At 42.3% G+C, this 23,066-nt stretch overlaps 1 protein-coding gene across 1 annotated transcript in view; it reads right to left on the reverse strand.

The window, feature by feature from the left end:
* The window catches only part of DOCK1 (dedicator of cytokinesis 1), a 421,618-nt gene that overhangs the window by 66,668 nt on the left and 331,884 nt on the right, over positions 1-23,066 (reverse strand). Inside the window, exons 30-33 of the mRNA XM_069753948.1 lie at positions 21,016-21,094; positions 18,042-18,142; positions 15,297-15,355; positions 9,340-9,488 (exon numbers count right to left, since the gene is read on the reverse strand). Coding sequence (XP_069610049.1) covers positions 9,340-9,488; positions 15,297-15,355; positions 18,042-18,142; positions 21,016-21,094 — 388 coding nt within the window. The remainder of the gene's footprint in view (positions 1-9,339; positions 9,489-15,296; positions 15,356-18,041; positions 18,143-21,015; positions 21,095-23,066) is intronic.

Below are 23,066 nucleotides of genomic sequence, written 5' to 3' on the forward strand. Positions count from 1 at the left end.
CCATACTGGGTCCCCAGGGACAAGACACGGCCCTGATTGGTACATCAGGGACAAGACACGGTCCCGCTGGGTACCTCAGGAATGGGACACAGTCCCACTGGGTACCTCATGGACGGTACATGGGCATCTGGGTACCTCAGGGACTGAGCACGGCACTGATGGGACCTTAGGGATGGGACACGGCCCCACTGGGTCCCAAAAATCATATAAAGCCAAACACACGGTCATCATTGCTTTTGCCGAGACTTCATGTAATTGTGGCTTAAAAGTCTTAGAGGTGCAGTTATTGTTTAGAAAGATGTCCTAGATTGGTGAATGGATGGTGCAGTAAGTTAGGAGAGGCGTTATTTCTCCTAAAAGAACCAATCTTCAGCAGCCAAACCAAGCCAGAGGGGTGTATGTTCCTGTGTCTGCTTCCATTTCTACTGCAAGGGCCTTTCTGATCAGTGCAATTCACACACGAGGAACATACTAAGACCTGTAAGCTTTTTTTTATTATTATTTTAACCAGAAAATAATATTATTGCTTCAATCTCTTGGTTTATTTTCTGCTCACTTTTCAGTTTCCAGAAAAAAAATTAACATAATTAAAGAAAGGAAAACAGGATCTAGGTTTAATTAAAATTACTATCATTATCTCTTCCCATAATTACGTATTATCTCTTATCGTTTACAACCTTTCAGCAGAATTGTCTGCTTGATTAATTTAATATGTTAACTACTGTCAAAAATGTGACCTTTTCAGAGCAAAAATGAACTGAAACCTAGATGTTTTCATCATTTTAGATGAATGTTAAAGGTGAGAAAAAAGAGAGCACACAGTGTGATGAAGAGGTTTGACCTTTTGCTATTTTGAGGCCGAGACCTTAGAGATGAAGCCAGGCAAAAGTAACACGTAAAACTATGACAAATGGACTATTCTCAGAATTGTTGCTCTATTAGATGTCATTTATGAAACCAATTAACATAAAATATAAAAAATAATTAATCATTTATTTCCATTTCTTATAAAGCAGCATCTCTATTGTGCACCGTTGTACTTATCGGCCCCAAAATCTGACGTCCTTATCTCAAACACACTTTAAGACCAACTTCATGCAAAGTTAATTAGGCTGCGTTCACATTTTGCGAGACTGTGATAAACGCCAACTTTTTAAAGGAAATTTTTACAAAAATTTAGGCAAAAAAACCCCACAACATCGATTTAGGAAAATCGATGCGGTTTTACCATAATTTTGCATTGTGTGAATACACACTTTATTCTATTAGTATGCTTTTGGGAGTAAACCTAAAACCCTGGTTGGTGTACGAACCTCAAAAAAACAAAAACATTTTTCACGAAACAAAAGATTCTAAATGTGGGAGTTGCTTCTTTTTGTAGCTCATTTCTTTGCATGAAGAAAAAAAAAATGTTCTAACACTCCTGGGGCTAGGAGGATCTTCATAACCCTTATCAGTTATATACAGTCGGCTATTTTTATCAGCGTCGAACTGATACGCAAATGAAGCTCAAGAGCGATTTTTACATCTGAAGCCTCTGTCACTCCAGCTCTATTCCACACCCAGTGTCGCCGCCTCCTGCTTAACTGAAGACTCCTTTGCTTTTGAAGTCACACAGCGTAAAAACAGTTACCGTAGTCAAGGAAGAGGAGGTGGCGCTGGGCGGGGAATAGAGCTGGAGTGACCGAGGCTTTCGATTTACCATATCAATTCAAATGCGGATTTCTCAGTAATGGAGGAACGGACTGACCGTGTAAAGGGTTTGCTGGACTTGCCTTTGAAAGAACTACATGAGCATATCGTTTGGGGAGTGAAAACCTGCCGACAGATTCCCTTTAAAAGATTATTGCAGCCTAAAAAATGTATAACCTATCACAGCAATTGCCACAACAGGGGACTTGTGTTGTCTGTTCTCCCCTGGCCACAAAACTGCAGCCAAGACTTCATTGGAGAGGTAGGTCATGCATGCACCCTGCTGCTCTATTAAGGGGGTGTCCAATATTAATTGCTCCAGTGTGTTCCATAAAAAATTAATAACTGTAAGTTTACCTGCCAGACCAGCTCTGCCCTGAGCCCTGCAATCCCTGTCCATCTCATAAACAATGAAACATGACCACTGCAGACAATCAGTGGCCTTCAGAATGTTGGCCGTGGGAAGAAACACCGTTCTTCTACTTGGACACAACTTTGAAGGCTCAAGCCAAGTGACATTTTTTTTTATCTCATAAGTCCGGTGGCTGACAGAGTGATGCTGGTCCAGGAGGTAAATTTATGTTTTTATAATGGGGGACAGAAGACCCTCTCCTGTTAATCAGTGGGGATCCAGCCCAATCTAACAGTTATCACCAATTCAGTGGACAGATGATAGATAACCTGATCAGGCTGTCATACTCAATAAATGTTACTGCCAAAATAACAAGCAACTTACAATTTATATATTAGTTTTTGCAACAACCAGACGTACTACATTGGTGATGTGTGGTATACAGAAAAAAACAAAAACACAAAGACTTCAATAAATTTGTCAACGGCAACATTAGCTCGAGTCTAAGGTCTCGCATGTTACAGAAGAAAGCAAAGCTGATGTCAGGTCTGACATTTATGTATGCTACACTAAAAGTCAATGGTCAATCAATAAATAAAGAGAAATCCCTTGGCAGCTTCTAAAACTAGAGAAAAACAAAGCAATACAAGTAGTAACATAATATTAGCTGACAGTACGGATTGAGTAAAAAGAAGAAGAATACCAATGCACAATGGACAGACCCATGCTAGGAAGAAGCAGAAAAATGGCTTTAAGACTCGGCTGTCCTTACTTATTTGGATGTGAAGCCTCCGTGTTCTGGAATGATGGATTTTCAGTACCCGGTATATGTTTATATTAATACTGATAATAACCTGTAAAGTTTGTCATGAATGAATAGGATATACTGTAAAAGGTTTGATATTTGGGGCTCCCAACAAATGGAACCCTCACAATGCAGGAGGATCCAGTGTTCGGTCTATGTTCCGGGTCTATAAAGTGGCTCACGTTGACCAGTTACCTCCCATGTTACATTTTCATGGCTATGGCCAGAAAGAAGAGCGGGCTATGCTATTGCACAAATTTGGGAGTTCCTACCTAATCACTTCTATGGATGTTAGAGGTAGCGTGGCACAGCCTGTGCCGCTAATTACATAATCCTGGCTGCCGCCTGTAGACACGCATTCCCATCTCAGCTATGAAAACCGGAAGAGGGTAATAAAGCGGTTTACAAAACTTGTTTTTATGTGGTATTAAGCAAGTTTGTGTTTATAGAGGAGATCCCTCTGTTCGGGATCTTCACTTCTTTGCCATAGGCGAGAGCAGTTCACAGAGAGCACCTCTCAGGCTTGAGGCCACATCTTGCCTTTTAATTGTGTAATACCTTATCCTTCCCTGAGGAGGCGCTGCAGGTAAATAAAGCACTTACTAATCGGATCCAAAAAAAGGGCATCTCCTTGTGATCAATTTATTGTCAAGGGCCTCTGCTTACTTATAGAGACTGTTTAAATCAGGGAATCCCTTGAAAGACTATCGGCAGGATAGAAATAGCCATGTGAAGAATCCAAACTCCAATATCCTAAATGATCACAGTTAAGCAAAAAAGATTTTCAGGATCTTGGTCCCGCTGCCATGTCAGTAGTCTGTGGTCCTGCGAACCTCCTGCATCCCCGGCTCCTATTTTAGTTGGTCCAGCGTGACACCCTGCCCGGGTTATGCCACCATGAAGACATCACTCCAAGAGGAGTCTGAGATTCTGGCAGGTAGGAGGCAGTTCACAGTGCTCTGGTCTGGAAGCCAGAGGACTACCGACATGACCGTTAGACCATGGTCCTGCAAATCTTTTTGCTTATCTCTACTAATGACAGAATTAATCCAAAGTGAATGTCAATTTTGTAAGATCTTTCAGTTACATAAATGGCAAAACAATAAGAAAATGCCAGGGTGTCCTGTTGCTGAGACTTTCAATGATCAAAGTGAGCAGCAGCAAGTATTTCTCTGCAGCAGTCCCGCAGGTGAAGTGAGGTATTACACTCTTATGTATGGGATATTTTTCTTTCTAGGCTTAAGGCCTTATTAGGGTGTTTGGAAATGGGTTTTCATTTCAAACCAGATACCCCACAAATTAAAAGTAAAAAAATAAAACACAATCTGATGTGAAGAGGCAGAAAGTATTATAAATGATAAATCATTTGCTAAATTCAGCTGCGGCAGAATATGGCTGCAGGAGTTCCCAATATCCAAGGGATTCGCTTTATTGAGTGTCTTGCCTTTTTAAAAAGATAACAGATCCACTAATGTAGGCTTTCATAGACAGCCCCGGATTTTCGTTTCCTCCTGTAGGCTGGGAGATGGCAGAACAGCATTGTCTCTACAGTTGGCCGTCTCGGCCCATTTAGGTCTCAGTTCAATTAAAACTTAATGAGTACAGTTCTAGTTACTTAAATGCTCTCTGCACCAATAATTATTAAGCTCGAGCTCTTCATTCACCTGCGTAGAGAAGCATTTACGTCTCATAGCATATCGACAATCCCTATTTACTACTACAATTAAACCGTGCATTTCCTTCACAAACTTATTAAACATATGAGTTTTTTTCTGGAAGAAAATCCTCTTGGGTGGTGCTCGGCTACATAACATTTAACTTGGGCTTCTTCAGATAAAACACTTGTTTTAATTATTTGATTATTTTCATTACATCCTTCTATGTACATAAAATGGGTTTATTACAACAATAAACCTTTCCTTTACGTCATATGGAGCCATATATAGCCATATATATATAGCATATGGACGCCATAGAGGTGTGCACACGGCCTGCCAATGTATTACAGAGTCTTCCCTTGATGCAAGTGGCTGGGTTAAGATTTGAGTTAAAAGATTTTCAGGATCTTAATACAGCGGTCAAGTCAGCAGTCGATGGCCACCAGATCAGAGTCTTATGAACTTCATTTCTGGCACCTCTTTTAATTAGTAAGCATGGCGCGATGTCATCGATGTGGTGCTGACTAATCACAAACAGAGTTGAAGATGTCGGCCGGTAGAAGACGGTGTTGGGGGCTCTGGTCTGGCAACCTTGGGATATCAATGTGGCAGCATCAGGCAGCCTTAAGATATCGATGTGGCCATGTCAGACAGCCTTGGGATATCAATGTGGCAGCATCAGGCAGCCTTAAGATATCGATGTGGCCATGTCAGACAGCCTTGGGATATCGATGTGGCCGCGTCAGACAGCCTAGGGATATCGATGTGGCCGCATCAGACAGCCTAGGGATATCAATGTGGCCGCATCAGACAGCCTAGGGATATCGATGTGGCCGCGTCAGACAGCCTAGGGATATCGATGTGGCCATGTCAGACAGCCTAGGGATATCGATGTGGCCATGTCAGACAGCCTTGGGATAGCGATGTGGCCATGTCAGACAGCCTAGGGATATCGATGTGGCCGCGTCAGACAGCCTAGGGATATCGATGTGGCCGCATCAGACAGCCTAGGGATATCAATGTGGCCGCATCAGACAGCCTAGGGATATCGATGTGGCCGCGTCAGACAGCCTAGGGATATCGATGTGGCCGCATCAGACAGCCTAGGGATATCGATGTGGCCATGTCAGACAGCCTAGGGATATCGATGTGGCCATGTCAGACAGCCTTGGGATAGCGATGTGGCCATGTCAGACAGCCTAGGGATATCGATGTGGCCGCGTCAGACAGCCTAGGGATATCGATGTGGCCGCGTCAGACAGCCTAGGGATATCGATGTGGCCGCATCAGACAGCCTAGGGATATCGATGTGGCCGCATCAGACAGCCTAGGGATATCGATGTGGCCGCGTCAGACAGCCTAGGGATATCAATGTGGCCGCATCAGACAGCCTAGGGATATCGATGTGGCCGCGTCAGACAGCCTAGGGATATCAATGTGGCCGCATCAGACAGCCTAGGGATATCGATGTGGCCGCGTCAGACAGCCTAGGGATATCGATGTGGCCGCATCAGACAGCCTAGGGATATCGATGTGGCCATGTCAGACAGCCTAGGGATATCGATGTGGCCGCATCAGACAGCCTAGGGATAGCGATGTGGCCATGTCAGACAGCCTAGGGATATCGATGTGGCCGCATCAGACAGCCTAGGGATATCGATGTGGCCGCATCAGACAGCCTAGGGATATCGATGTGGCCGCGTCAGACAGGTTTGGGATATCGATGGGGCCGCATCAGACAACCTTGGAATATCAATTTGGCCGCATCAGACAGCCTTGGGATATCAATCTGGCCGCATCAGACAGCCTATGGATATTGATGTGGCTGTGTCAGACAGGTTTGGGATATCGATGGGGCCGCATCAGACAGCCTATGGATATTGATGTGGCTGTGTCAGACAGCCTATGGATATTGATGTGGCTGTGTCAGACAGCCTTGGGATATCGATGGGGCCGCATCAGACAGCCTATGGATATTGATGTGGCTGTGTCAGACAGCCTTGGGATATCGATGTGGCCACATCAGACAGCCTATGGATATCGATGTGGCTGTGTCAGACAGCCTTGGGATATCGATGTGGCCACATCAGACAGCCTATGGATATCGATGTGGCTGTGTCAGACAGCCTTGGGATATCGATGTGGCCGCATCAGACAGCCTTGGGATATCGATGTGGCCACATCAGACAGCCTATGGATATCGATGTGGCTGTGTCAGACAGCCTTGGGATATCGATGGGGCCGCATCAGACAGCCTTGGGATATTGATGTGGCCGTGTCAGACAGGTTTGGGATATCGATGTGGCCACATCAGACAGCCTATGGATATCGATGTGGCCGTGTCAGACAGGTTTGGGATATCGATGTGGCACTATCAGACAGCCTTGGGATATCGATGTGGCCACATCAGACAGCCTATGGATATCGATGTGGCTGTGTCAGACAGCCTTGGGATATCGATGTGGCCGTGTCAGACAGCCTTGGGATATTGATGTGGTCGCTTCTGGCAGCATTGGGAATTGGATATTGATGTGAATGCTAGACAAGGGTCCTGTGAATACTTTCGATTAATTCTAGCTGGCATGTAATCATACACTTCCCAAGCAGCATTCAAGGTTTTTCTCCTATTGAAAGGTAAAGGAGAAATCCAACCTGAAATTTTCTGTTATGAACGGCACAATATGGTATTGAAATTATATCATGACAAACTCAATTTCCAAAAAGTTAAGGGAATAGACAGAGTCAGCCAAGACACAGAAGGAGCACGTATAAGTTAAAATAAATATTTCCAATTCCCTGTCTGACCACATGGTGCGCTGTTGGAGGAGATTACTGTAAGACGATATTTTAATGCACCACGCAGTGACGGTAATATGGCAATCATGAAGAACATAGAATTACTCATCAATTACTAAAAGTTATTTCCTGACTGCTGTTGACTTGCTCTTAGGGAGTTCTTATTGTATCACAATTATAAAGGGAGGCCTTCCTAAAATAACAGTGTGCTATGTACCATATGTAATGGGTTCTTAAAAATGTACGGCAGATACACCGCTATAGGGGAAATGTGAAAATAGCAGCCTGATTACCCTCTGTTCACCTCGCCTTCCTATAAATTTTTGTGTCGCTTTTGCACACCCCAGATGACAACTGCGTATTTTTAGCAGCGAGACTCCTGTGAATCTCACAATAACAGCCAATATAACGACCTCTTCTAGAATCTGGGGTGTAGAAGATTCGGCTTCGTGTAGAACGGTCTGAAGAGTCTTTTAATTCCGTGCTCACATTTCTCTGCAACAGATAGCGGTGCAGAAGGAAATGCTGATGGGATCCGCTGCCTGTCCGCACACACACTGACCCGCTGAGACTCGGCACAGCAGCGTGGGAGTGAGTGGGAGATCAATGAGACATCTCTTTATACAGGGAATGAAACGCGCTAACAGGCTTTGTACACGTTTGCAGTCTGGGTGCTATTGTGCGGACCCCGTGGACATATTGTAGAGCAAGGAACACCCTTAATTAATCCTCAAGATGAAAGCGCAGGGGGTTACGAAGAGTTAATGAGACAGACAGGGACAGTGTTTCCTGCTGATGGCTATATATTTTTTTTACTCACTGCTCCGTGCTGTTAATAATGGTGCAACTTAAAGGGGTATTCCCATGTCATACCAAATTACCAACATATGCCATAATTTTATGATGAGTCTGTGGGGGTCCCAGAGGTCAGAAGACCAGACCTTTTTTACTTCCTGTAGCTTGTGTTAGGGCTTCTTTCACACTTCAGTTGTTTGGCGTCAGTCTGCTCCGTCATCGTGACGGATAGACGGATCCGTCAAAATTGTTGAGAAAACGGTTCTAACGGATCTGGGTTTTTTTGACGCATCCATGTATCTGTGAAAAGTATCTACTTTTTGGAGCATGCTCAATTGAAAAAGCGGATTGGGGCGACGGATCCGCCAAATGACGGTCAAGACGGATCCGTCGCCCGTAGGCGGCCATTCTAGGAAATGGCGGACACGACGGATCTGTTGCGAACCGCCATTTCGGCGCAGACAAAAAACGTTGCAATGTTCGTCAATGTGTAGACGTCGTCCGCCAAATTTCGACGGATCCGTCACATGGCAGATGGAACGGACGACCATCCACCACAATCCGTCGCTAATGCAAGTCTACGTGAAAATTGCAGATCCGCCCCCAAAAAACGGCGGATCCGCTATTTGACGAAAACAGCGGATTCAAACTGACGCCAAAAGACTGAAGTATGAAAGAGGCCTTAGTCAACATATTTGGAAGCACGACACAGAGGTTTTCACTATTTATCATACTATATTATTGTCCAGACTGAACAATTCATGACCTGTTCCGAGCTCACTCATCACTTGTATGCAACACAGACAAACGCGGATTGGTGGAAGTGTTGGACGTCCACTGATATTGTTGACCTATCCAACGCGATAAGTCATCAATGGTTGGGTCGTGGATAACACCGTCAAAAAGAATCAGCAGTACATATTCATGGACGAGAATGGGGCTGGTTGCCGTTCCCTGAACAGTGGTGTGGCCAGAAGGGTAAAATTAGAAGGGCATTAGTGATGATGGAACGTGCTCAGATAAGGTGTTATTCTGAGCATGCTCATATGCTAAAAAGTATACTACGATCTTAGCACCGATTTTATAATCGGTGACACTTGGTGGATTGACATCTGAATAAATTGCACCAGTGACAATCTCAACCCCCGGTCCACCTGTATATAAATGGGCAACACACAATTAGTAGAACGGATCAGATGAAAGCTCATTTTTATGCCTCCTAAGCTGGCAACTCTTCTTACCATCTGAAAACTCCTCGTAGAATGAAATTCACATTGCATCATGTCAAAGAAAATCGGGATGGTGGCTTTACGCAGTTCTGTCTCAGGGATCAGCGTCATTTCCAGGATGGGACCGACCATTTCAGGAATAAATTTGATTTTGTGTTGACCTTTGAGGAGGAGGAAATAAAAAGACAAAAAATGAAAAAAATAAAATAAAAAAAATAAAAGTAAAACAAAGAAAGTGGATTTAAGGCAAGTGGTAAGAAAGGCTGCAGAGGATAACAGCGGTGCCCTCCTTCCTTCCTAGGATATGTCTTCATGTAGAATGGATAACCTTCACGGTCTTCGAAAAATTACCAGAAAAACATTAAAACAGCACCATGCAATATAAAAGAAAATAAACACAATACTAAAAATGTGGTGCTTCCATGGGTCCCCGGCAGTCTCTGTATGAACTGACCTCCTGTGATTATCTCTCTCATGTGATGTGCCATCATCACAGGAGGTCGACTGTATGAACACCGATGGGACCAGAAAAGGGAGTAACGCAAATGCCAGGGAAGGGGAGTATGGTGGCGGCTTCTTTATTTTACATATACAGGTCCTTCTCAAAAAATTAGCATATAGTGTTAAATTTCATTACTTACCATAATGTAATGATTACAATTAAACTTTCATATATTATAGATTCATTATCCACCAACTGAAATTTGTCAGGTCTTTTATTGTTTTAATACTGATGATTTTGGCATACAACTCCTGATAACCCAAAAAACCTGTCTCAATAAATTAGCATATCAAGAAAAGGTTCTCTAAACGACCTATTACCCTAATCTTCTGAATCAACTAATTAACTCTAAACACATGCAAAAGATACCTGAGGCTTTTATAAACTCCCTGCCTGGTTCATTACTCAAAACCCCCATCATGGGTAAGACTAGCGACCTGACAGATGTCAAGAAGGCCATCATTGACACCCTCAAGCAAGAGGGTAAGACCCAGAAAGAAATTTCTCAACAAATAGGCTGTTCCCAGAGTGCTGTATCAAGGCACCTCAATGGTAAGTCTGTTGGAAGGAAACAATGTGGCAGAAAACGCTGTACAACGAGAAGAGGAGACCGGACCCTGAGGAAGATTGTGGAGAAGGACCGATTCCAGACCTTGGGGAACCTGAGGAAGCAGTGGACTGAGTCTGGTGTGGAAACATCCAGAGCCACCGTGCACTGGCGTGTGCAGGAAATGGGCTACAGGTGCCGCATTCCCCAGGTAAAGCCACTTTTGAACCATAAACAGCGGCAGAGGCGCCTGACCTGGGCTACAGAGAAGCAGCACTGGACTGTTGCTAAGTGGTCCCAAGTACTTTTTTCTGATGAAAGCAAATTTTGCATGTCATTCGGAAATCAAGGTGCCAGAGTCTGGAGGAAGACTGGGGAGAAGGAAATGCCAAAATGCCTGAAGTCCAGTGTCAAGTACCCACAGTCAGTGATGGTGTGGGGTGCCATGTCAGCTGCTGGTGTTGGTCCACTGTGTTTCATCAAGGGCAGGGTCAATGCAGCTAGCTATCAGGAGATTTTGGAGCACTTCATGCTTCCATCGGCTGAAATGCTTTATGGAGATGAAGATTTCATTTTTCAGCACGACCTGGCACCTGCTCACAGTGCCAAAACCACTGGTAAATGGTTTACTGACCATGGTATTACTGTGCTCAATGGGCCTGCCAACTCTCCTGACCTGAACCCCATAGAGAATCTGTGGGATATTGTGAAGAGAAAGTTGAGAGACGCAAGACCCAACACTCTGGATGAGCTTAAGGCCGCTATTGAAGCATCCTGGGCCTCCATAACATCTCAGCAGTGTCACAGGCTGATTGCCTCCATGCCACGCCGCATTGAAGCAGTCATTTCTGCCAAAGGATTCCCGACCAAGTATTGAGTGCATAACTGAACATTATTATTTGTTGGTTTTTTTGTTTGTTATTAAAAAACACTTTTATTTGATTGGATGGGTGAAATATGCTAATTTATTGAGACAGGTTTTTTGGGTTATCAGGAGTTGTATGCCAAAATCATCAGTATTAAAACAATAAAAGACCTGACAAATTTCAGTTGGTGGATAATGAATCTATAATATATGAAAGTTTAATTGTAATCATTACATTATGGTAAATAATGAAATTTAACACTATATGCTAATTTTTTGAGAAGGACCTGTATAATAAAGAACCCGCCTCCATACTCCCCTTATATTTGTCAATTAAAGCACTAATAATGTTCTGTAGTGTGAGGATGCAATCCTAAATGTAAAGTTAAGCAACTTTCTAATGGTCTTCATTAAAACTTTTCTAGTAGTTTTCTGCTGCCGAGTGTTTTTAAAGGGGTTTATCCCGTCCAATATAGGGCCTGCAGTTTATATTATAAAACAAACCTGCCTTTCTTGGGCGCACCAGCAAGTCTCCACCGCTGCCGCCAATGCCTGGCATGGACTGCAGCGCTGACGTCACATTGACAGCGTGGCAGGCAATCTGTGCGCTCACAGCTCTGAAGGCAGTGTTCCCTCCACACTGGCAGAGCGGCCAATACCAAACACTTGGAGCAGCGGCGGAGACTTACCAGTGGACCCTAACAACTGGTGTACAATATGGTTTGCTTTAAAGAGGCTCCTCGGGGGCAAAGCTCACTTTCTCTTGATTCCCTGATTGGCACATTTAAAACCTTTAAATTAATTCTTATTTCACACCTTATTTTAGCCTCCATAAGACAATATAAATATGCCCTAATCTGAAAGTTTCCTTTAAAATAAAATCTATGGCATGCAAGCGAGTTCAAGCTTTCCAGGATTAGGAAAACGTTTCTCCTGTCTTTTATCTTTTTATAAAAGTGCAGCAAAACCTCAAGTAAACGTTTCATATTGATGTTCTGTTTGAATAGCGCTGCTGTGTCAGGAGCATTTGTTTGACAGCGTGGCAGGCAATCTGTGCGCTCACAGCTCTGAAGGCAGTGTTCCCTCCACACTGGCAGAGCGGCCAATACCAAACACTTGGAGCAGCGGCGGAGACTTACCAGTGGACCCTAACAACTGGTGTACAATATGGTTTGCTGTTTTATATTACACAACAGCTGGGGTAAAAACTTTATTGAATGGTAACAAGCCCTTTTAGTCTTACACCTAGATGAGCAGTTTGCAAAAATATTACAAATAGAGCTCTTGCTCCCGGCTCTGACGGCTCGCTATGCTCTATCCTCCCTTCTGTCAGTGTTCGAGATAGCAGCAGGGAGGGCTAAGGGTTGTACAAAGAGCTCAACAGTGTGGAGATGGGAAAAAACAATGTCTACGTTGGGCAGTGAAAACTGGAGGCAGATATGAGAAAAGCACATGGAGGAAATAAGTGCAAGATACAAGCTGTGCTGATACATGAGCTAATGATGACAGCAGCACCCTGCACACACATCCAGCCTGTATTACTGAGAGAGAAGCTTCCGTAAGAAAAAAAAATCTGAAACCCAGATCTGGCTGAAAGCGACATAACAAGTGTCTGAAATGAATGAAGGTAGGAAAATGTCAGACATTTTTATTTCAAGGGTGTCTGTAGTCCATTAATGCAAAAAAAATATTGAATACAAACCAAAAATCAGCACTTTCTCCAACATTACAGAATCGGGCAGACAGAGTGGCTCAGTAATTACTCTTGCTAGGTCAATGAGGTCCCAATGCCTGTTCATGCTGGCATCATGGCTTGTAATTCTAATGACAGCTAAAATAGCTTTTTAGCCAGGATTTTCGTAATTAAAAACAGTCATGCAGAACACTTGTTCTAGTGTTAAAAAAAACAAAGGAGTGTGTGAATGGCGCCTAAACTAAATGTTAGCGGGATTTGCAGCACGGGTAAGCAAAAAAAAAAAAAGTAAAAAAGTGTTCAAAGTTCTAAGAAGTCCACGCAAAAAAAAAAAAAAAAAAAAAAAAAAAATTATATATATATATATATATATATATATATATATATATATATATATATATATATATATATATATATATATATATCATACTTATATACAGTTCAAAGTTAAATAATAAAATGCGTTGTTCCTGTGGCTGAGTGAGTGACCCTGCAGATGTTTAATGGTTTTCAGCACGCACTTGAAGGAGCTGTACGGCGCGCGCTCCTTTTTCAGGCCTGTTATTTTCCAGCTTGTCTGTGACAGTTTTCATGTATAATGTCTGAAAAATGTCAGAGTCACCACTTCAGAAAACAAATGCTCCTGACACGGAGCTATTCATCAAACACAACATCAATGTCATAAAGTTTTCTGGAGGTTTTATTGCTCTTTTATAAAAAAGGATACTACAGAAAGCAAAAACTTTCTTCTAATCCTGGAAAGAGTGAACTCACACACATGCTATTGATTGTCTTTTAAAGGAAACCTTTAGATTAGGGCATAATTACATTGTCTAAAGGAGGCAGAACTAAGGAATGGAATGATTAATTTAGTGGTTTCAAATGTGCCAATCAGGAGGCACGATAACACGAGCTCCGCCCCCAAGGAGCCTTGTTCAAGCTAAAAAATAAAATCATAGCATAATCACTGCATCAGAAAACAAATGCTCCTGACACAGCAGCGCTATTCAAACATAACATCAATATCAAACGTTACTAGAGGTTTTGTTGCACTTTTATAAAAAGATAAAAGACAGGAGAAACTTTTTCCTAATCCTGGAAAGCTTGCACTTGCTCGCATGCCATAGATTTTATTTTAAAGCAAACCTTCAGATTAGGGCATATTTACATTGTCTTATGGACGCTAAAATAAGGGGTGAAATGAGAATTAATTTAAAGGTTTTAAATGTGCCAATCAGGGAATCAAGAGAAAGTGAGCTTTGCCCCCGAGAAGCCTCTTTAAAGCTAAAGGATCAGGACTGCAAAAAAAATGGGTCAAGTACTATTCTTGCACTGTTAAATGGGTCTTCTAGTTGACAAACGTGAAGGAGAATTTGTGAATGAGCAATATAATGTGAAGGTGAGTAGGAGTTGTCAGTTTTCCTTTAAAACTCAACCACCACCCATGAAAAATATGATTGGAAGCAGAATGAGGTCTCGATTCTTCCAGAGAAATGTAAATCAACTTTGTTGATTGTGTAAAGGTTTGTGACATTGCTTTGGCATAAAACCAGCAGTTAAGGGTGCTAAGAGAAGGAATTAATGCCTAAGTGATTGCCCTTCCAGGAAAGTGCTTGACATTATACAACCAGGTGCTCATTATTCTTCCCTTGTGTTAAAAGTTACAGAATATTCTAAATATTAAACTTTGAAGGATGCTTATTAATATTATTAGTAAGTGAAGAACTTATGTCATTAGTAGTGATGAGCGAGTATACTCGTTACGTGAGATTTCCCGAGCACGCTCGGGGGTCCTCTGTGTATTTTTTAGTGCTCGGAGATTTAGTTTTCATCACCGCAGCTGAATGATTTACATCTGTTGGCCAGCATAAGTACATGTGGGGGTTCCCTAGCAACCCCCACATGTACTCAGCCTGGCTAGTAGCTGTAAATCATTCAGCGGTGTCAACAAAAACTAAATCTCCGAACACTTACAAATACTCGGAGACCTCCCGAGCGTGCTAGGGAAATCTCGCGTAACGAGTATACTCGCTCATCACTATCCATCATATGAAACAACTACTTTAAAAACTCATCCTCACTCAATACTCCCTGAAACTTGGGAAAAGGGTGAATCTTTCCTAAAAATATGATGAAGGAACTTCGTTGAAAAGTGACCCTATTAGGGGGAATGTGCCAAATATAATATTTCGACCATGCTTGCCGGTACACGGCCGCTTTATGATGGCATGGAAATACAGACAAGATACTAGAATGGTTTTGCGCGATCGCTAATAATATTTTAATTTGGTGCAGAAAATGTGTCAGACGCACCTGGGTATCATTTTCGCTTTTAAAAAATGAAGAGAGCGGTTCTACTCACCCAAATTATACCACATGTCCCTGATTTCAAAGCCGATCTGTCTTCTCATATCACCGTATCTGAAGGATGAGGAAAGGTGTAATTTATGTATTTTTGTCATTGTTTCCAATCTTGTGAATAAATATTAGCAATGCCGAGTGACAAAGGCAGCAGTGATTGAATATGACAAGCTATGACAATCTTTTCAGTATGGCGATGGGAACAGACTGGAATTTATTTCCTCGGAGAGTAGAGAATAAAAGAGGTGCGCAGTCTATGAAGATTTCTCAAAGTTTAAATTGGATGAGATTTCTCAGGGAAATATCTTTATCTACAATTCATTCCTGAATAAGAAGCATCCACCAAAAATGCAACCAGGAACACGACCATCGGTGAAAAGAACGTCTCCGGGACAGGAAATCCAATCAGGTCAGTGAAAATAACATATCTACACCCAGACTGGAAATATGGTAACCTTCACCTTGGCCAGAAGTGCTACTGTGCTTGCACCAACATTCATGGTCTTGACTTATAGGGGATATCCGGGGCTTTACAAAAAATGTATCTAAGCACTAAAAGGGCAAGTAACTGCAGCTTACCTGCCTGCTGTGCTCAGCGCCTTTCTTACCGGGCACAGAGCGGTCACATACGCTCCTGCCGGGGATTCAGAAGCCTCTGCTGAATTCCCGTTTGTAGAGCGGAGGTTTCTTTTCCGGTCCGCTCTGTTGATGGGATGACACTACCCACGACATTTTGATTGACAGCTGGATCTCCGATGCCTAACTGGGGGAGCCGTCGGTCAATCAGAATGACCTCGGAAGTCCGGCCCTGTCGTGTCAGCAGAGGCAGCTGAATCCCCGGCAGGAGCGGTCTGGGACCTTTAATATACAAACAATAAAAAAAGGCTGCTAGGCCATGTCCATATCAAGTTTGTACCTACGTTTAGTCTGCATGGTGCGAAAGCTCCCAGTGCATATGCTAAATTAGCCCATGGAAGGACTCATCCATCCGAGTAGATGGTCGGCCGGTGCCAACGCATTAAGATGGTTCTGGTAACTTCCTTCTAGTGTCTACGCCCCATACACACTAGAAGAAAGTTGCCAGAACCATCTGATTTCGTCGGCACCGGCCGACCATCTACCTGGATGGATGATGCAGTGTATTCAGCAGAGATGAGCTGCTGGCAGAGGTGTCTGGCAGCAGCTTTCTCCTCTCTCCTAGATAAAAGCTAGGAAAGCCAAGCACTCACGTTTGGATGAGTTAAGAGACAGCATTGCCTTCAGAAGGAACGTTCAGCTGATAGCTATATAAAGTGCATGGCCAGGATAAAGGGAAACCATCACCAGTAAATGACTTATTGCTGAAATAATCTTTTTTTAAAAATGTTGGCAATTTTATTTTACATGTCACAATTTGTATTAAAAATAAATATCTTGTAATTTTTTTACCTTGGCCATGGGGCTTTTTTTTTTTTTTTTTAAGACTCATACTTCCTGTTGTTTCAGGAAACAACGCCTGTATATAGCCACGATAAACATACCCTGATCCTACCTTCTGTACTGAAGCATCTAATGTGGCAAAGGTGATTGTGAAGGAAAGGGGGAGCAGGTGTGCCGTGACATCATCTATTAGTGAATCTTGCAACAACAGTTGTCTATATTGGTCATTGCAATCCTGCCTCTGCTGATAATGAGCCCGCTGAAAACGCTTCCTAAAAGGACAGGACATATGAGTCTAAAAAAATCCCTGGTGGCCAGTGTGATAATTAATAATTTGTCTGTGATACGAAAAAAGCCTTGTACAAATGTGACTTAACAATAGGTCATTTTATTCCCTTTCAGACGCCATTGCTAGATGAAGATGGAAAAGAGTGTTAAGCTTCCATCTGGCCAGTATTTGATGGCACTACACCGCCATAAAAAAAAGTTTGAGACACCCAAACATTGTATCCCCTTTATTCTTAGGATTGGTGGGCATCCAAGAGATCAAATGCCCCACTGACCCTAGAAAATGTGATATAAAGTAATAAGGCAAAACTGAACGTGGAGGAGCTGCAGTACTAGACACAGACCACAGACAAAAGTGGCGCGGTCTCCGGGTGAACTGCACTTGTTTGCACATATCCATGTACCGTATATATGAATGGTTACTTGTAGAATGTAATAAAGTCAATACTGATCAAACAATAAATGCACAGCTACAAACCTGCAAATTAAATTCTGATTTACGCTCCCAAATGTGACCTATCCAAACCTGCAGTTTCCTAAATGCTGTAAATCCTAAGCTCTGATACTAAAAGTATGAAATATTTTCCATTTTATTATTTTTTTTTGTGTGTGCGCAAATCTACGGCACTTTAACCTTTAAAAAAACAGCAACACGCAAAGTGTTTAACCGGATAGAAATCCCTACAAAAGGCAATGGGGATAAAGTTTTCTACGACAGATGCGATGAATACGTCCCGTGGAACACACATCTTCAGATGTATAAGTCCCGCTTTGTAGTGAGCAGTCGCCGAAAATCTCTAGACACAGGTACTGACGGAAAACGGATTAGCATTTCATTCAAGCTGTGGAGGAAATACAAAGCGACTCTCCCTTTATCTTAAATAAAAAAAAAAAATATGCAGAAAAAGCACAATGCGTTTCTGTTCTCAGAAAAATGAAATTCGCTCGCCCTCTGTACTTGTATTATTGAAGTGATCGCTTTGGTGCAGGTGGTTCAAGATTTGATGCATTTATTTTACAGAAGATACTTGTTACTCACTTGTTCAGGATTTTTGCTCTTTTGGCACTTGAGAAATTTTCCAGTTGCAGCGATTCTTGGGTTAAGAAAGCGACGGCCAGGTGAAAATAATTGTTCCACAGCTACAAAAAATATATATATATATTAAAAAAAAATCAATAAATAAACAAAAAAAAAAGAAGGTATTGTAAATAGGTAATTTTTAAAGACTTGTCGCCTTTCCCAACATGGTAAAAAAAAAAAAATAATATCCTGGATAGAATAACACTTCTGGAGCACATCATCAAATAATTTTGCTTTGTGTAATTGCTCTGTTGTTCCTTCTATAAATGTATAAATTAATAGACAACTGGGTGGTAACATTCCTCTTTTCAACACTGATTGGTAAGTGCAGTGTCACATGTCAGGGACACGCCTCCAACTGAAAACACCCTGATGTCAAATCATTTCATATATTTCCAGGAGGAATAACAGAGGGGCGGATCAAGGCAGAATTCTAATAAAAGACGCTACAGAATTGTTATATTAGAAGGAACAAGAAATACTTAGACTTGTCAGGAGAGGGAACAGGTCCTTTTTAACCCCGGCGTCAATTTTTTTGTCCTACTGTTAATAATTGTTATATATTTAGACGAATTCCAGCTTATAGGATTGTTTGAAATTGTATTTTAAGTTATTGTTCATTACATACAATATTATATTTATTATATATACATAGACCACATGGGCCATATTGGATTTTAATAGCCATCACATTCAGAGGAACAAAAATATGTGGCTGTTTGTGGGAATTTGTCAGTAGGATCAACCCTCCTATGGGCATGCAGGTCTGTGATTCAGTCTTATTCCAGAGTAATCCATGTTTTCATTCATATGTAAATAAGCGGTTAAGATCTATGGGCCGGACATAGATCTCCCAGAGAACCCCCCATCCCGAGCTCATTTTATATGAAATGAGGCGTTACCAGTGTGAGACATGTAATGACTGACAGTCTGGCCTCCTGATTTCATTGCAGTGCTGTGTTTTATTACAACTAACAAAGAACAGTAGAAATTAACTTTGTCTTTTGACAAACATCTGCAATTGTAGCTCTCCTCTGATATTAGTCAGCTCAGCTGTCCATCTGTGCCTGATTACAACCAGCACTTCTTCAGCTTTCATCTCACGGCATCCAGCGTGGAGGGAGAGCAGTAAAGCCGAGATGACAGAACTGTCAGAGGAGAGCTGCAGCTACAGCTGTGTTTGTAATGAGACAAAGATCAGCTCTGCTGTACTGGGATAGCTGTAATCACACACAGCACTCAGGTGAGGTCAGGAGAGGAGACCGCTACGGTAGTCATTTACATTCCTCACACTGGTAACAATAACCTTCCATTTAAAATAAGCTCTGCAGGCAGATTCTTGAGGAGATCTTCGTCCCGCCCAGAGGTCTTAAAAGCTCATTTACATATTGGGAAAAATGTGTCTCTCTATGGAATAAAACACCAGATTGCAGATATCAAAGAGTCACTTTATTCAACTTTCTGTGACCAGCATGCCCATAGGAGGGTTGATCAATAGTTTTCCCTGAGCTTTACCAAAAAACTGTTGCCATGACCCAATCTTTCATCTATAAAAACATATAATTTAATGATAAGGCGTATATTGTATTATCTTCAGAGGCAGTGCAGTATTTTAATATGTACAAGCGATTAGGCATATTCTTACATCCAGATTGGGCAGTGCCATTTTGTTTTGTTTTTTTTAGGAAAACCCCTCTGACAGGTAAAGAGTTACCATACCATGCACCAATCTGGCGGATAGAATACGGAATCTTTAGGCTTGACTGGATTATTTTCTTTCAGATCAGCATAAAAGAAGGGATCGGTGTTTACTATTAAACAGCTCCCCGAAGTGCAATGTGTTCTCCTCTTTACCGAGCGAGCAAGGAAAAGCTGCTGCTCGTAGGAAATCTTCTGGTTGCCAGACGCCTCCTTGTTGTACCCAAGCTGTGTTCTCAGCATTTCTGTGCGATGCAACCGCCACATATGTTTGATTTGATAAGGCATTAAGCAAAGTTATGAGGCTGCGGAGAGCCTGAAGTATGGCGTACTGTACTTGTGAAGACGAGAAGAAACAGAAACTTCTCATTTCTGGACAGATCTGTACAAATTAGAATAACCAAATGGAGACCATAGTATGATGTGCAGAAGGCAAAATCCAACCGAGACTAATACACTATTGATCAGATACTTGGCTTAACTCTTAAAGGGGGAGATTCAGATCTTGGACATTTTTGGTATAGATACTGATCCCACTGCTAGAGCACCATCTGAGGCGGCCGGGAATGGAGAGGTGGCCATGCATCTGCAGCTCACTCAAAAGTGACCAAATAACAAAAAAAGTGCTCAAAACCTATTGAAACCTGTTGGGGTAGACTAAAAGTCCCTAGGTGTACCGCCTAAGCTCACATCTACCTGGCTGCAGAGGTTGGTACCCTAGGGGGAAGCTTATTGGCGCCCCGCTCCATGATGGCTAACCCTAGGGGCCCCAGATGTACCCTGCAGCCACTAGGGAAACCCTCTACCCAAAATCTGGGAAGGACCCCTACCAATAGACACAGACAGGAGAAGGGCCCTATACAATCCATCAACAGGGGGCCCTTAGCTCACCGGGGATTTGGCACAACTTCTTTAATGGTGGCACCCAACACAGAAATAGGTATGTTATCCAGCGCTCTTGCTCCATGGTACATTTAGGTGGCTACTGAGTTATTAAAATAGTATTTCAATGTAAAAGATCCAATTTTAAATATGTCCCTTATGTAGAGGTATAAAATTCTGTAATTACACTTTATAATAATAATATCTCCAGGGTTTCCCACATTCTCTTCCTATTTTTTGAGGTCTCTGCCAGTTCAGGCCACTGTCGCAGTGCTATAGCATTGATCACACTAGCTTATCATAAAATAATAATCATAAAAATAGTCTAAGATAAAAAAAAGTAGACTCTTACCTGAAGTTCAAAGTTTGCTTGATCCAAAAACTTTTTGTTCAGCATGTCTGCATACTGATTAATAGCCCGTAAGAATACTCTGCGACAAGACAAAAAAAAAAATGGCACGGTTACTGAAAAGAGCAAAGCGAAATACAAAAGAGCCTATACGTTGGCCCTACAGTCATTCACCCTTTCACATAAGTCGCCTTCATTAGCTTTCTGCACCAGTCATTGCAGCGGGGCCGCTCATGCATTGTAATGATATCAGCACTGTATATAGCTGCTTGTCTCCGGCCACGGTAACAGTAGGTGAAGAATATAATCACTATCGATAATTATTTCTGTCCAAGGAATGAAATAATGGGGAAGATAACTGCTATTGTGACGGTAGGAGCCAATTAGCCGGCTTAATTACCAAAAAATCGCAGATATAAGACTGCAAGTCATTACATTTTCTATTATGCGTGGCTTTGGTATAAAGGTGGCATGGTATTAAATGCGTCTCATCTCAAGAGCACAACCTTAGAGTGATGTTAATACCTAAAGCCTTGGCATTTACCCCTTTGGCCCATCATGGAGGAGCCCAGACATAATTTAAGAGAAGTTAAGGTCATCCATAGATTTTGGCGAGATCGGCAAATTCTCATTTAGTCGACAGCTAACCCTGGACTTGGCTCAGCCTTGTATGGATTCATTTTTACTAAAGGGATGAAAGCGAATACATACTTTTTTTTTTAAACAAAAAAGTTTCCATGTTGAAACTCAGAATCATTCAGCTTTCGAAGGACTATAGTAAAGGCCACATGTGTCTACATCAACCATCAAGAATTCCTGGGAAAAGTATCTGCTGTATGGCCAAGACATATTTATTTGGACACCTAACCATTTCTCCTGTATAATGGACATCTGTTAAAGAAAATATGTGTATTGGGCACTGGCTTTCGATTGGAAAATCTGGGTCAAATGCTAGAAAAAGTGTTGAATGGGGTTGAGGCTTCATGAAGCCACTCAAATTCCTCAAAACCCGTCCTGCCGTGTCCTGACGGGCCTCGCTTTGTGAATGCATATAGAAAAGCCGCGGAGACACCATCACGTGTTTCTCAACGCAAGCAATAAATAGCCAGGTCTTTCACCAGGAAGGAACAACCACGGGAAGGGCTGCATCCAAAAAGGAAAACCACCTATGCCAAAACATGGTATCCATCCACAGACAGCTGTTTCGGGGTATTTGCTCCTCATCAGTGTGGAGTAGGAAACTGGCTATTAGGAGCAGTGCCTGGTAAAAGGACTATAAACATAAGGATGAATGACCTCGGGGAGATCAAAACATACAACACCACGGAGACACCATCACGTGTTTCTCAACGCAGTGATCCAGATCCATTTGCATATTTCCCATAAGGGATGTCATCCTTATGTTTATAGTCCTTTTACTAGGCCCTGTTCCTAATAGCCAGTTTCCTACTCCACACTAATGAGGGGCAAATACCCCGAAACAGCTGTCTGTGGATGGATACCATGTTTTGGCATAGGTGGTTTTCCTTTTTGGATGCTGCCCTTCCCGTGGTTGTTCCTTCCCGGTGAAAGACCTGGCTATTTATTGCTTGCGTTGAGAAACACGTGATGGTGTCTCCGTGGCTTTTCTACATGCATTTGCATATTTCCCATAAGGGATGGGGGCAGTGTTCTGGATCACTGCGTTGAGAAACACGTGATGGTGTCTCCGCAGTGTGGGATGATTTCATCTCCCCGAGGTCATTCATCCTTATGTTTATGGACCTTGCTTTGTGCACAGTCATGCTGGGATAAGAAACAGTTTTCTCCAAACTGTTCTCACAAAGTTGGAAGCAACTGTGCAAAATGTCTTTCTATGTAGACTTCACTGTAAATAAGGAGTAAACACAGAGACCCCCCATACCATTAAATATTTTCCATCTGCCAAACTCATGAATTATAATTAACTGTTCCAAAAAAAACATGTTTCCAGCCCAGTGATGACATGCTTTACATGCTTTCCAGCAGGCACTTGGCATTGAGTATGGCTCGCTTAGTCTTGTTTGTGGGTGCTC

Source organism: Ranitomeya imitator, chromosome 2 (genome assembly GCF_032444005.1).
Source record: "Ranitomeya imitator isolate aRanImi1 chromosome 2, aRanImi1.pri, whole genome shotgun sequence".
NCBI lineage: Eukaryota > Metazoa > Chordata > Amphibia > Anura > Dendrobatidae > Ranitomeya > Ranitomeya imitator.